The sequence below is a fragment of the Helianthus annuus genome, chromosome 13 (assembly GCF_002127325.2).
Source record: "Helianthus annuus cultivar XRQ/B chromosome 13, HanXRQr2.0-SUNRISE, whole genome shotgun sequence".
NCBI lineage: Eukaryota > Viridiplantae > Streptophyta > Magnoliopsida > Asterales > Asteraceae > Helianthus > Helianthus annuus.
This window is the reverse complement of record NC_035445.2, coordinates 28,939,564-28,955,136: the sequence shown is the minus strand read 5'-3', so window position 1 is coordinate 28,955,136 and position 15,573 is coordinate 28,939,564. Positions and strand designations below refer to the sequence as shown.

The 15,573-nt window shown below is 34.7% G+C and overlaps 2 protein-coding genes across 2 annotated transcripts; both read left to right on the top strand.

Annotated features, from left to right (window-relative positions):
• The first annotated feature begins 1,339 nt into the window (after positions 1 to 1,339).
• LOC110897582 (1-acyl-sn-glycerol-3-phosphate acyltransferase 2) lies at positions 1,340 to 6,639 on the top strand. The gene is made up of 11 exons (XM_022144350.2): positions 1,340 to 1,521; positions 1,602 to 1,724; positions 3,121 to 3,160; positions 3,250 to 3,323; positions 3,629 to 3,688; positions 3,897 to 3,974; positions 4,060 to 4,218; positions 4,347 to 4,472; positions 5,004 to 5,096; positions 5,220 to 5,306; positions 6,268 to 6,639. The coding sequence occupies exons 1-11, from the start codon at positions 1,438 to 1,440 to the stop codon at positions 6,499 to 6,501; spliced, it is 1,158 nt and encodes a 385-aa protein (XP_022000042.1). The 5' UTR covers positions 1,340 to 1,437; the 3' UTR covers positions 6,502 to 6,639.
• A 1,949-nt stretch (positions 6,640 to 8,588) lies between these two features.
• Positions 8,589 to 11,920, top strand: LOC110900632. Its single transcript, XM_035982156.1, has 7 exons — positions 8,589 to 8,615; positions 9,284 to 9,612; positions 9,714 to 9,855; positions 10,216 to 10,282; positions 10,361 to 10,470; positions 10,627 to 10,857; positions 11,798 to 11,920. The coding sequence occupies exons 1-7, from the start codon at positions 8,589 to 8,591 to the stop codon at positions 11,918 to 11,920; spliced, it is 1,029 nt and encodes a 342-aa protein (XP_035838049.1).
• Positions 11,921 to 15,573: the final 3,653 nt, after the last annotated feature.

Below are 15,573 nucleotides of genomic sequence, written 5' to 3'. Positions count from 1 at the left end.
TCACATGTCATCCTCTTATTGCTTCTTATCCTTCCTAGCGAAATTAAACTTCGTATACTCAATAATAATAATAATAATAATAATAATAAGAGTTAAATGCTTGGTTGGTCCTTGTGGTTTTCAAAAATTACAGACTTGGTCTTAGTAGTTTACTAATTACACGCGTGGTCCCAAAACTTGTCAAAAATGAACTTGGTTGGTCCCCAACCCTAACATCAGTTAAATTTCTCAGTTAAGTCCATGTTAAATGACCAAAATACCCATCTTCATCACCAACCTCTGCAATTTTTAAAAACCAAAATACCCATCTTCATCACCTTCGCCACTTCTCACCTCCGCCATCATCTCACCCACCGCCACCATCAAAAAATAGCAAAATTGCCGTAGAAAGAGAATTCACACAATCAAAAAATAGGTGCATTGCTACTTAATACACATAAACCTCGTGATGATAAGAGCACCGAATCGCAAACCAATTTGCCAGAAAATTTGTTCTCAAATTCCAATTGGTGATCATATAGAAAAAATTCATTTTAATTGTAACATTTCAACCTAACCGGACATAAATTTTATCCAAACTATACACGATTCTATGTTAAACTCACACGAACTGTTTAGCTTATTAGTAACTGAAATTTCAGGAGCATGATATAAAACATTATACTAATTTTCAGAATATATAGAAATAAATCAACATCAAATGTCAATATTTAAATTCAACGTATGGTAGATCTGTTTCATTGACAGCAGCAATCAATCATCTACACTAGTTTTCTCAAAAAAACAATGCCAATTTGTGTCCTGATTCATAATTTTACATTACTTTTGTCTCGATTGCAGAGGTGGCGGAGGTGAGAAGTGGCGAAGTGGCGGAGGTGAGATGGTGGTGGTGGGTGAGATGGTGGCGGAAGTGAGAAGTGGCGAATGTGATGAAGATGGGTATTTTGGTTTTCAAAAATTGCAGAGGTTGGTGATGAAGATGGGTATTTTGGTCATTTAACATGGACTTAACTGAGAAATTTAACTGATGTTAGGGTTGGGGACCAACCGAGTTCATTTTTGACAAGTTTTGGGACCACGCGTGCAATTAGTAAACCACTAGGACCAAGTCTGCAATTTTTGAAAACCACAGGAACCAACAAGCATTTAACTCTAATAATAATAATAATAATAATAATAATAATAATAATAATAATAATAATAATAATAATAATAATAATAATAATAATAATAATAATAATAATAATAATAATAATAATAATAATAATTTAATATATAGTAATAATAGTAATTAGGGAGAGGACAAATTAAGACACTTGGACACCCTTCCTTCTGGTATATCTAAATTCATAATTTCACGCAAACGTTTACTTTCTCTCTCTCTATATATCCCTCTCTCTCTCTCTCTCACACAGAGAGAGTTCGAGTGCGTCCGGCATGGCAATCTCAGCAGCAGCTGTCATCATCCTTCCTATCGGCGTCCTCTTCTTCGTCTCCGGTCTCATCGTCACTCTCCTTCAGGTTCCATCATTTCTTCACAACAATTCACTCTTTTAAACTTATACAACAACACTGTCTCTCTCTCTCTCTACGTTCTACAGGCACTTATATTTGTAACAATACGGCCATTCTCGAAGAGCTTGTTTAGGAGAATTAACAGACAGGTAGCCGAGCTCTTGTGGCTGGAGCTTGTGTGGATCGTTGATTGGTGGTCTGGAGTTAAGGTCAGCTTCATTTTAATCGTTTTATTATTTAATTTGATTGCTGATTAGTTTATGCATGTGATCATGTATATGAAGTAAATTAGGGCTATGTTATAATTAAAGTTTTTTTTTTTTTTTTTTTTTTTTGTTATTGATTAGTTTATGCATGTGTTTATGTATATGAAGTAAATTAGGGCTCTGTTATGGTTACTGATTACGAGTTTAGGAGAGGTTAAGTTTATTGAATTTTTTTATATATTTTATTCAATTGTTTATTAGTTTCTGCATGTGTTCATTGATATGAAGTATATTATGCTCTGTTATGTTTACTGATTTCAGTGGTTATGAGGTTGATTTTATTGATTTTTTTTATAATACTGATTGTTAATTTGTTTATGCATATCTTCATGCATTTGAAGTAAATTAGGGCTCTGTTATGTTTACTGATTTCATTGATTATGAGTTTCTACTGTATTTGTGATTAAAAAAATGATGCTTTCGGGAAGTTTGGGGCTAAATCAACTACTTGATTCAATGGTGGATTCAGTGATTGATAGATTTTCTTATGTAACACTATCCCCACACCCATCGCTTTTTCATACTGCCTGTATACGGGCCGTATGACATGTGAAAAATGGTCATACAGGTCGTATTACGTGTTTTAATGACACATCATGCAGGCCGTGTGATGTGTTAAACTGACACAGAAATGACTTATGTGACAGCGCACGCCACTAAAGTGTCATACGGCCTGTATGACCATTTTTACCCTGTCATACTGCCCGGCACCTATGATGACGTCAGGTGGTGTACCTATGGTAGCATCCTTTTGATTGCACAAGACTGATCAGTTCGAAACTAGCAATCCCAAAATGATTGAAAGCAACTTTTTCACACTAAAATAAACAATAAGCATGAACACTTTCTTTTATCCAATGGTATTCAGCTTTTCAAAGAATGCAATAAGTCGATAACCTAGTGTTTACAAAAGCACTTCTTAAGTAATTGGGAACATCATAAGGACCTCGCCGCTAAATCTCTTGTTGGCTAGCTGCAAATCGGCAACTAGTGCCATTTTATTTACTTGTAATATATAGGTTAATATCTTCTTTTACCATATCTCATAAGATGCATGCTTACTTTTTGTAGCCGTTACATTTTTTACTATGTTCCGCATCTTTTAATTAATAACTACCTATAGATATCTCATTTTTTTAAAACCGATACATGTTAAAAGAACTGTTATACATGTTATTTCTGCTTATGTTTCCTTCTAATATGAGCTAATCGATTCCTGTTTGAATTAGTTTGTGGACATATTATATCATAGTGCGTACACGCGTACGCACATGCACACATATATGTACGTTATCTTTTAATAAGTCTTATTAAAGTTTCTGGCGTCCTATTGCTGCAGGTTAACCTATACACAGATCCTGAAACACTAAATATGATGGGTAAGCTGGATACTGATTTTGTAACATGTTACTTTCGTCTGTTTAGTGAAGAATATTATTTTTGCACATTGGCTAACCATAGTTTTCAGGTAAGGAACACGCGCTTGTGATAGCTAATCATAGAAGTGACATTGATTGGCTCATTGGATGGGTGTTTGCTCAGGTGATTATCCGATATACCCCTTATTGATGTTTAATTATTATTCGCGCGATTTCATATTATATCCTTTTACTAAATGCACAGCTAACAAAGATAATATCACGCATCAAAATAATTCACAGTATTAACGTTGTTTTTTTGGTTAATTTATTTAGTGAAACAGACTAAAGTTAATGATATTATTTGGAATTTTGAACTTTTGGAAGGATAAAGTTAATGAAATTTTCCTTATTTATTTGTGCATTTGTCATTGCCATCTCAGTAAAGGCTATGCTCTTTGCTAATATTATTTAATTGTGCTGCAACAGAGATCAGGCTGTCTTGGTAGCACATTGGCTGTCATGAAGAAATCATCGAAGTTTCTTCCTGTAAGTATTCAAATAAACTAAATAATAATTCTTTTTAATATTATGCAGTTCCTTTTCAAATTTTTTTTTTTTGGTTCATTGAACAAAAAATGTAATCTTTGCTAGTATGCCTCTGTTTAATCTTTGATTATGTAATTATAGGTCGAGAAGATACTATTTTAAGAATAATATTACAATTCACAATGATAAAACTATCGAACACATGCAGGTCATAGGTTGGTCAATGTGGTTTTCGGAGTATCTTTTTCTCGAGAGAAGGTGGGCGAAAGATGAAAGTACCCTAAAGGTGTTATTATTATCACACTTATTTACTTAACTTAGGTTATTTAGTGTGTGTGTGTTTTTTCACATTTTGAATATGTGTATTACAGGCAGGTCTTCAACGCCTAAAAGACTACCCTCAACCCTTTTGGTTGGCCCTTTTTGTTGAAGGGACTCGATTTACTAATGCAAAGCTTTTAGCAGCTCAAGAATATGCATCTTCAACGGGATTACCTGTTCCTAGAAATGTATTAATTCCAAGAACAAAGGTAAGATTATGATGCGACCAGCGTTACTTTTATTATTGTTATTATATATCCTTCTAAATTTCATAATATCACATTATCACTATAAAAGTCATATTTATTCATTTTAGATTGTTAATATGTTTTTTCAGGGGTTTGTTGCTTCGGTGAGTGAGATGAGATCATATGCTCCTGCAATTATAGATATGACGGTTGCTATCCCCAAAAATAAAACCCCTCCAACAATGCTTGGGCTCTTTAAAGGCCAGTCTTCTGCGGTAAGACTTTTTCATCGTTAAGTTTTGGCTATGTAAAGTGTAATTCTAGTTTGGTCAGGTTGACCCGAAACACTTTCTTGACCATTTTTAGTAATTTATATTACTATGTTACTATGTTGTTTTTGTAGTATAATTTAAGAAACTATGTAGAAAATGATTTAAGATTTAAAATTAAAAATGAAGATAGTTATGAGTATAAATATAAGGATACATTTGAATATTAATTAAATTAGATAGATTAGGAAGACGACATTGTCGAATTCAATGATTAAAGTAGATAAATTAGGAGGATGACAGTATCAAATTTAACTGATGTATAATTGTGCAACATGTGTTCAATTTGGCCAATTAATTATATCATCAATTTTCTGTTTTATTATACATGAAGAAAAGATAATATTTCATTTTTGGAAAAAAAATTACATCTATTTAGGAGTTTGTATGTGTTAAAATACAAACCGGGCAACTCATTTTACTCGTATCATCGTACGAGTCAAATGGTCCCCGTTTGACATGTTCCTTCTTTTGCAGATTGATGTGAGAGTTAAGCGCCATTTAATGAAGGATCTGCCAGAAACCGACGAAGGTGTTGCACAATGGTGTAAAGATATTTTTGTTACCAAGGTACGTGTTATACTTTTAGTTTCTGTAATTGTATGTATTCACTATATGTTATAGATTACTGAATATTTTCAAGTTTCTATTGTTCGTCCTTATTTATGCTCCCTCTACTGTTTATATCTACAGGATGATTTACTAGACCAGCATAAAATAGCAGACTCCTTTCCTGATTCAGAACTCGTTGATATCGGCCGACCACTGAAATCTCTTGTGGTAAGAATCACCGCTATAATTACAGGTGGCAAAATGGTCAGGACGGGTAACGTATATGTTTCTTCGGGTCAAAACAGCCCGTGTTGACCTAAATGCTGTGTCTATTATGTTATAATTAATGTGTGGTATGCATATAGTAGGTTATATGCATTAGTTTCTTTTAGTTTTTTGAATCAAACCAAACCGTTAAATTGCCAAACCGTGAACACCGTCCAGCGAACATCTGGATCTCAGATGGCCAAACTGACCGACTCACCTAGGTTTGGGTGGGTCGGTTGGTTTCAACGGTTTTTAAAGGTATTTACAGTCTAGGGTTGACCCGAACACGACCCGATCCGAACCCGAAAATTTTAGATGAACCCGAACACGACCCGAACCCGAAAATCGTGTCATAATACATATGAACCCGCACACGACCTGAATATTCGCAGGTTGACTCGAACACGATCCGTTCAACCCGAATTTTTTTATTTTTTTCTGCAAATAATATACTACTATTAAAATTAGGACAAAAAAATACAGACGCATGTAATACGATCACGTTTAAATTATAAAATCTGATGTCAATTTCTCTTTTTAAGTTATAATTATGGCATAAAATACACACTCAATCTAATTTATGACATAAAAGGTATTGTATAAAAGAAAATATAAGATAATATAAATGGGTTAAACGGGTCAACATGCCAATCCGACCGGGCTGACCCGAACTCAACCCGTTTAGCTAAACAGGTTCGCGGGTTCAACCTGAAACTGACCCGAACCCGTTTAGACTAAACCGAAACCCATGAATATGGTGTTGGGTTCGTGTCATGTCAGAAATTCACACCCCTAATTTACACATTAAAATTGCAGTTTAGCAACATTAAACAACTCGACCCATTTGACCCGTTTCAGTTTCAACTTATTTATTCCACACATAAAACCTAAAACATAACCCGAATATTTGTGTATGCAATAGGTGGTTGTTTCTTGGGCATGTCTGCTTGTATTCGGGACCTTCAAGTTCTTGCAATGGTCTAATCTTTTATCATCATGGAAGGGTCTCACATTCACTGCAGCCGGGTTGGGGATTGTTACCTTTTTAATGCAAATCTTGATTCAGTTTTCTCAAGCGGAACGTTCAACACCTGCAAAAGTGGCCCCTGCAAGGTCCAGCAAGGGTAACGGCAGTGTACAAGAAAAACTGCATTGAGTACAACTTGTTCTTGAATAGTACTCGAATTGATCGATAATCCTTTCCGTTTTGTGTAGTAAAAAACAGTACACCGTATGAATGTATGGATGTCGATTTGATCGTGTTAATTATTAGCATCATTTGAATTGCTTCTCATTGCAGTTGCTTTTATGGTTTAGTTTTGTTGGGATAATCTCTTCATATATAACTAGAATATTTACTCGACAAAAAATTATAATTTGCGGACTGGGGAATTTTTCTAAAGGGTCACAATTTCTCTCGTCTTCGTATATCTATTAAGTTTATTTAGTCGGGACTGATTTCTTTTGCCGGATTGAGTCCATCACTAGAATATTTTGGGTTTATCGTGTTAATATCCCACATTTAGTGTTCAAATCTTCTACTAATCTAATCAAATGACTTTTGTTATTTCTATCACGTAAATTACCACAGAGCGAGTCGACTTTTGATATCATAAATTATCTAAGGAAAAATATACTCTTTACTTTAAGCCTACGAAGTCATTTGATTCCTATAAGAAAAAAGTGAGCTCTTAACTCTTCAGTTTTTTATTTCAAAAATCAAACAACTCTAGAAATACATCGCCGTTGCCGGGAAACCGGAACGGGTCCATTATTATCGCACCTCATCTACGCGGACGGCGTCTTAGTTATGGGAGAATAGAGTCAAACAATAGATCAATTATGTGCACATAAGTTTAGTTGGTTTGAGTTCGGGAAGTCCTTGTGTTGGTATTTAGTAACCATTAGTCAGTGTGACTGCTGCACAATCGAATATATCTATTAGGATTAACAATCCCCGCTCTTGGTCAATTGTGGTTCTGTGGGAGTGCAATTGCGTCCGAAATTTGTTGGGCATCATCATGATGCACGTTGTGGCAAGGCAACGTTTATCATGGTTTGGTTACAGGCTTATGTTGGCACATACGTCAGTGTCCTAGCTAGGCTTAAATTTGACCATCGTACATTTATTTGGCTACACGTACACTTTAGTTTCATATATATTTATGTGATTTCATAATGTTCAGAGAAAAGTATTTGTGTCGTCAAGTGATTTCCCATAGGGGCGGGGTTCAAGTGCTTTGGGCAAAGGTTTATAAATTTTCATATAATTGTTTCGCATGAGATCGGGTTATGAGGTGGGACCTCGATTTGGTAATAGATTTTCATACAATGTTATACATGAAAATGGTTTATGAGGTGGGACCTCGAATTGGTGGTAGATTTTCATACAATTGTTTTGCGTTAAAATGTTTTGTGAGGTGGGACCTCGAATGGTTACTGGATTTTCATACAATGTCTTACATGAAAATGATTTGTGAAGTGTTCTTCAATTGGTTTTTAAGATTTTCATACAAATGTTTTTTCATGAAAATGGGTTTTCATCTAATGAAATACACATATGAACTCACCAACAATATGTTGACGTTTTAAGCATATTTTTCAGGTGTTAAACCCAAGCGGGAGATTACATTTGAGTTTGCATGCATGCTAGGATACCGAACTTTGGAAGAGTCTCATGTTAGCCTTTAGTGTAGGTTTGTATTAGAATCCTTGTGTTTGGGATTGTAAACGTTCGGTTTTATATCATGTAAGTGTTTGCTTAAACATATGCTACGAAAACCTTTTTGATTACACTCGCACGCTTCCGCTTGGCGGGTGTGACATTACATCATGTATAATTGCAGCGGTAGTATGGAAAAAAAGTGAGCATTGGTGTGGTATCTCCCCATCTTTGTGTTTCCTGACCGAGACCTACTAAGGGTTCACACGAACATGAACCTGAACGGAAACAAAAAGCAATTAGTACAAACCATAATCACGGTTGGGCGCTGGGCAATATGGTGGTCCAGAAACGGTTGGATTTTCTTGGGAAAACGCGCACTAGTCAAAGAGATCTTCGGTGAAATCCAATCCATGAGTTTTCTATGAGTAAGTAACATATCAAATATGGGGGAATTCAGCTGGGTTCATTGGAGGCAATTTCACATAGAAGAGAGTTAATCTTGTGAACTAATAGTCTTGAGTGGGTGTTGGGTTGGGTTGGGTTGGGTTGGGTTGGGTTGGGTTGTGAGCATCGATAGTATGGGTCTGTCATTTGCTAGCCCCTTGGTACTGCAAATTGTAAATGGTTTGGGTGTGAATAAAATGCGTCTTCGCTTTTAGAAAATAGAGTAAAGTAAAGCCACACCAATGTCAATGAAGAATATGATATTTTATAAAAGACACACATGTCCTTGACAACTCATTGATTCTTACTGTTAAAATACCGTGTGACAATACGCTAATTCATGAGTGCAACATGTTGCTACATTTTATAAAGTTTGTTACATATTGCTATAACTAATAAGGGTTATAAGTTTGCATAGTAAAAGTTTGAGGGGTATATTGATAAAAGTGAAGGGCAAAGTTTGGAGTGCATATACTTGAAGGGTTGAAGTGGAACTTATTTTGAGATTAGATATAAAAGATCTCTAGGGTTTCATTTGAGCAATTATTAGTCTTAGTTGTTCTCTCTGTATCCTTCATTGTTCAACATCTTGTTGTAGTTGTTGATCCAGATTGGATCTTGTGCTATTGTTCATTCTTTCTATGATCAACTGATATTCTTATCAATTGATCCTGTATTCTGTATCAGTTGTTATAGATCTTACATATTGTACGATCGAGGGTTTGGCTTGGGGTTTTTTTGGGTTGTGTTAAATCAATAAAGTTTTGTCACCTGTTTTGTCGTTATTTCTTGTGTTGTGTTGATTTCATACCATTTGACATGGTATCAGAGCTCTAAAATAGCTCTTGATATCGGTGGTCTCTTATATTTGCATCCTAGTGACTCAAGTGCATGGACTATTGTTAGTATTAAATTGAAAGGGACTGGGAATTATGTTGTTTGGTCTAGTGCTATGAAACTTGCTTTAGAAGCCAAGAACAAGTATGGGTTTATAGATGGCAAATGTGAGAATTCTAAGGATGATGATGTTTTGGCTAATCAGTGGGATAGGTGTAATTCTGTTGTGCTAACTTGGTTATTGAATTCTATTTCTGAAGAACTTTTTCTTGGTCAAGTTTTTTCTAAATTGGCTTCTGAGGTTTGGACTGATTTAAAAGAGTTATTTTTATAAGGTTGATGGTTCTGTTATATATGATTTGTATAAAAAAGATTAACAATATTTGTCAAAATGGTAGCACTGTTGTTGAATATTATAACAGGTTGACAACTATGTGGAAGCAATTTGATGCTATGCTTCATCTGCCTTCATGTTCTTGTCAAGCTGCTAAAGATTACAATGATTTTGCTACACTAATAAAATTAATGCAATTTCTCATGGGTCTTGATGATGTTTATCAGCCTGTAAGAACAAATCTTTTAACAAGAGAACCATTTCCCTTAGTTAAAGTGGCATTCTCTATTGTTTCTAGATAAGAGTCACATAGGTTGCCCAGTAGCGGGTCTAAAGGGCAGAGTGTGTCTTTTGTATCTAAGCCTAATCTAAGTTTTGATCCTAAAAGAAGATTATCTAGATGCCCTAATCCAAACTTAAAATGCATGCATTGTAATATGTTAGGGCACACTGTTGATAGATGTTTTGAAGTTGTTGGGTATCATCCAGGTTTTAAAAGAAGAACTAATAATCCATCTATAAGAAACAATTTTAATAATAAGTCTAATGTAATAATAAGTACTTCTCGTTTTCCTTTTACATCTGAGCAGATAACCAAATTGTTGAGTTTAGTTGGTGAGAAGAATGGGACTGATTTACAAAACTCAAACTTGGGAGGTGAGTCTGTTAATATTAGTAATTTTGTTAGTTGTTCGAGTTCTATGTTTTTTGGTAATAGCTATAGTTGGATTATAGATTCTGGTGCTAGTCAACATATGATTAACAATGATAAAGAAATGTTTAACATTGTTGATGCATCTGAATTTGATCTCAAAGTTGGCCATCCTAATGGAACAAGTGTTAAGGTTATGAAAATTGGTAATATAAAATTGATGGATAATATAGTTTTAAAAGATGTTTCCTGTATTCCTGGTTATAATGTGAACTTACTGTCTGTTCATAGATTAGCTATAGATAATCAGATATATGTTGTGTTTAATGAAGACAATTGTGTATTACAGGATTCCAAATCAAGGAAAGTCATGGTGATTGGTAGTCAGGATAGTGGTTTGTATTTTGTTGGTAGTAATGGTAATTCAGTGAATGTTTGTTTTAATAGATTTGTCAAATCTAATTTGTGGCATAGTAGATTAGGCCATCCTTCTGATCAGGTCTTGGCTGTGTTGAAAGAGAATCTTGATGTTAAAAATGTTGAACATGGACCTTGTGAGATATGTCATAGGGCTAAACAGGTTAGGGTTCTATTTCCATTTATTGAACACAAAACTAAGTGTGTGGGGGATTTCATACACTTAGATTTGTGGGGTCCATATAAAATAACAAGTTATGAAGGCTATAAGTATTTTCTAACAGTTGTGGAAGATTATTCCAGAGTTGTATGGTGTTATTTTTTTAGCAAATAAAACAGACGTCTTTGAGAATTTGAGTAGTTTTTATAAACTCATTTCAACACAATTTAAGAAAAAAGTTAAGGTGTTTAGAAGTGATAATGGACCAGAGTTTGTAAACAATCAAATGAGTTTTTTCTGTAAGTCAAAAGGTTTTTTTTTCATCAAACATCACGTTCCTATACACCACAATAGAATGGTGTGGTGGAGAGGAAACACAGACATCTCTTAAACACAGCTAGAGCCTTGATGTTTCAGGGTGGTTTGCTGTAACACCCCAACCACGTAAAAGCAACCCGTGACGAAATCGTCGGGGAGTCACGTTACAAATTGCTCACAACACATGGTACTAGAAGTTTTATTATATTAATAATATTGTTTTACAACACAAAGAGTATAATTGTTTTTAGATTTAGAAGCAATCTAAAGCCCGAGTGCGTTCCTACGTGTAGCATACTTGAAATGTCAATACCTAAAACATATGTGAAAATAAAATGTCAACAATAAAGTTGGTGAGTGACATAGGTTTTGTTGGCCAAGTTAATGGAAAAAGGTTTGGAATTGCAATGCTTTGACAACTACGTGAGTTGTCAAATGAAAATAGATTTTCGAAGCCAATATATGGCAAAAAGTTTAGTATCTGAAATACATTGTTTTGATAATAAAACTTGTGACAAAAAGGTTTTGTAAATGGCAATATGATTAATACCAAGTAATTTTTGTGTTATTGAAAAGTGTACTTTATTTCTTTGTTTCTCTTGTATTTTGTCTCGTTATAACACAGAATCATCAAGTGATTTTGGATAACGTTGCGAAGGCTAATATGATAAAAGCACTTATATATAGGAAGTACCAGCGGCGTATACACCATGCCCTTATCATATTACACTTGCCTCATTATCCTTGACCACTCTAGATTCTATGTTATAACACCACACCACACATAAACATATTACATAGAATTTGACCAAGGACTTGTGGAAGTACTCTTAGAAATCCAATCAAGGATTTATAATAGTACTTTGAGTATCCTTTAAGGATCTAACTCTTTATATAGGAAGATCCTACAAGGATTTGGTATTTGTACTTTGTTCTACCTAATCATAGAATTCTCAAGTGATTTGGATAACGCTACGATGATAATACAATAAGAGCACTTATATATAGGAAGTACCAGCGACGTATCCACCATGCCCTTATCGTATTACACTCGTTTCGTTATCTAAATCACTCTAGATTCCATGTTATAACACTACACAATTCTACACATAAATACACGTTCATCGTTTTTGTTTCACGCTAAGAAAAGCACTTTAGAAATCCAATCAAGGATTTTAAATAGTGCTTTAAGTATCCTTTAAGAATCTAACTATTAATATAGGAAGATCCTACAAGGATTTGGCATTTGTACTTTGTTTCATCAAAACCTAAAATCCTCAATTGATTTGGATAATGCTACGATGAGTAATACAATAAGAGCACTTATATATAGGAAGTACCAGCGATGTATCCACCATGCTCTTATCGTATTACACTTGTTTCATTATCTAAATGACTTACACAACTCTACACATAAATACACGTTCATCATTTTGTTTATACGAAGAAAAGTACTCTTAGAAACCCAGTCAAGGATTTAAAATAGTACTTTAAGTATCCTCTAAGAATCTTACCATTAATATAGGAAGATCCTACAAGGATTTGGCATTTGTTTCTTGTTTTGTTTCATACGTAGGAAAATACTCTTAGAAACTCAATCAAGGATTTAAAATGTAGGATCGTTATGCTGACCCAAATGAGTCGATCAGAGGAGTTTGATAAATTACAGGTGCGGAAAACAAGTAATTGTCGTAGAAACAGCTAAATCTTCACTTAAATCACTTATTGTATTGATATGACGTTGATTACAATCAAATCTCACACCGGCAGCACTTCGGCATGGAATACAAGGACTGACCCTCCTGATTTCGCTCATGAGAACACATATATATAGTGTTCTGATTTCGCCCGAGATGACACAAAACACCAGGAGCGGAATCAGCAAGATATGATTTTGGGCGAAATCACATACATGTGTATCTAGGAGCGAAATCATCCTATAAGCTACTTTCTCGTAAAACGTGCCCTAATCTATACAATGTAATCTAAGACTCGATACAAGACGAAGTCAACAGATGTATGCACCAACAGACTCCCCCTCAGATGTTGACGAGTCGTAAGTGTCGAGTCTTCTAGTCTTCAATCTTGATCAGTCTTTGGGCTTCACTTTCTCTATCTTCAATAACAACAGACTCCCCTTAACAATGTGCTGGCATTTCTTTAGTTCTTCAGCATCATCTGCTTCAGGATCTTGTCTGGCTTTCACACTTTGTCTTCAGAGTTCACAGGAATTGGAAACCTGGCTTTCCAGCACATAAGCTATTCAGGATCAATCAGCCTGACTTTTCAGAAGATTGTACCAAGATCGTCATCTGACTATCTTTCAGCTTCAGGATCGATTGACCTGGCTCAGATTAACTTCCTGCAAGATCTCTACCTCAAAATAAATTTCATATATTTAACAATTTTCAAATATTGAGGTATACACCAGCACTAACTCTCTCAAATCAAAACCTACATGATGAACCATTTGTGAAAAACAGATTTAAATGATTAGGTTTCAAACATAAACTCTCCTCACCACATGGTCAACATGTTTAGCACTCGGAATTTTGAAAATCAGCTCTCCAACATCAGTTGTCGAAAATCTTTTTGACTTTTTCAAAATTTATGCTAAAACACACACAAAATCTTTTTGGATTTTTCTGAAAGAAAATAAATGCAGTAAAGAAATATTTACAGACAATATTTTTGCGAGTTTGCGTAAGAGGATCATATCAGTTTTTGAGACATGTCACCAACACCGTTAAGCTACATTTCATTTTAAGTTCTAAACAATTCACCTAGATTGTCAGTATATTTGTCCACTTAAATTTTCACACAAAGTTCAAATGATCCGAGATACGATATTAATGTTTTAAGCACTTAAACTTATCCGTGTGTCCCACTACTTGTATATACTCCCGTATCCAGATCCCAATATTCAGTCTTACAGGTGAGTATACCTAGATGATATCTGTAAAGGGGTAATAATGCGAGGGCCGTGAGGGCTCAGGTCGATACTTCCGTATACGCAGAGAGATGACGGCTTCGACTTTTCGGTGTGTCCCCTTTAGAGGATCTTTTGATTACAACAGCAGTGATTATCAATTTTATTGTTTCATCAACTTGCTGAGGGCGACGCTTATATTTCAAAGCATTTGCAGAAAGCATTATCCGGGGACTAGGTCAGTATTTCCATACAGCAGAAGTCCCGGGATAATACCGCAGATATCACTAAGCATAAAGACCTAGTATCTCAGAATAAGGGACCTTTCAAACAAGATTTCAGGGGTTACCTATATATCCAAGAAATTGTTACCCACAGAATAAGCAAGTTTGAATTTTAGGTTTATATATCGTCACAATTTACTAAATGTGCAAAAACCTACTGACACATCCGCAGTGAGATTGTTTATCACATTTTTAACATTCCAATACTTTAGCATGTTGTGACAGTCCACTGATTTACTATAATTTCCTCTTTTATACAACAAAACTCGTTTTTAAAATTATTCATGTTTTTGTTGTTTTATCAATATTTTCAAATTTTCTAATGTTTTTGGATTTTCTAAAAAATTCTACTCCCCAAAAAATGCAAACACATTAAAGAAAATTGAAAACAAACTGTACAGAAAATTGACAACTGATATCAAATCGCATCAAATCGCCATTCACTAGGCATAAACAATCAGAACTCCCCCTTTCAACAAACCATTTTCTCATTTTAGATTTCAAAACACTTAAGTTTGTTTTAATCAAAATGATTTTTCCGGAAAATGAGTTTGTTTTTACCACTTGTAGGCACTTATAGGTTTATCACTTGTTAAAATCGGGGTTATGGTTCATCATATTGTTCATCTTTTTATCAGATATAGTAAATCAAGTACAACTTAATGTCCCCGATTTACCGTTTTGCAATTAAGCAACCTCTGTACCACTTGTAAGTATAACCAAAACAATAAGTCACATGTAGGAATATTACGTCTACATGAAATATTTTTACCAACTTGAAGATGCCGATTCCTGCTTCGCTCTTACCGACCTGGAAGCTCCGGCGTAGTCTTTTAACCTGTAAAATTTCAAACACAATCAAAATTTTTCATACAATTCTCATTTAACATGAATGATGTCAATTCCTGATCCAGGATTACAAACTTGGGATCTCCGGCATAGTCCCAAGACTTTCAAGGGAAACAAATTTCCATCCAAGTCTTTTCAGACTTGATGGTTTTCAATTCTTGTGCAGTAGGGTTGTAAGTTGCCTTTTTAGTTGCATAAAAATCTTTAACCCCCTTTGCTTTCCCATTAAGCATTTTCCCAAAAATTTTCTTAACATTCCTATTGAATGTTTTCTCGACATCAAAATCATTTTTCTCGGTGTAAAACTGACCCGAGATTTCAACTTTACCAATTTTCTGT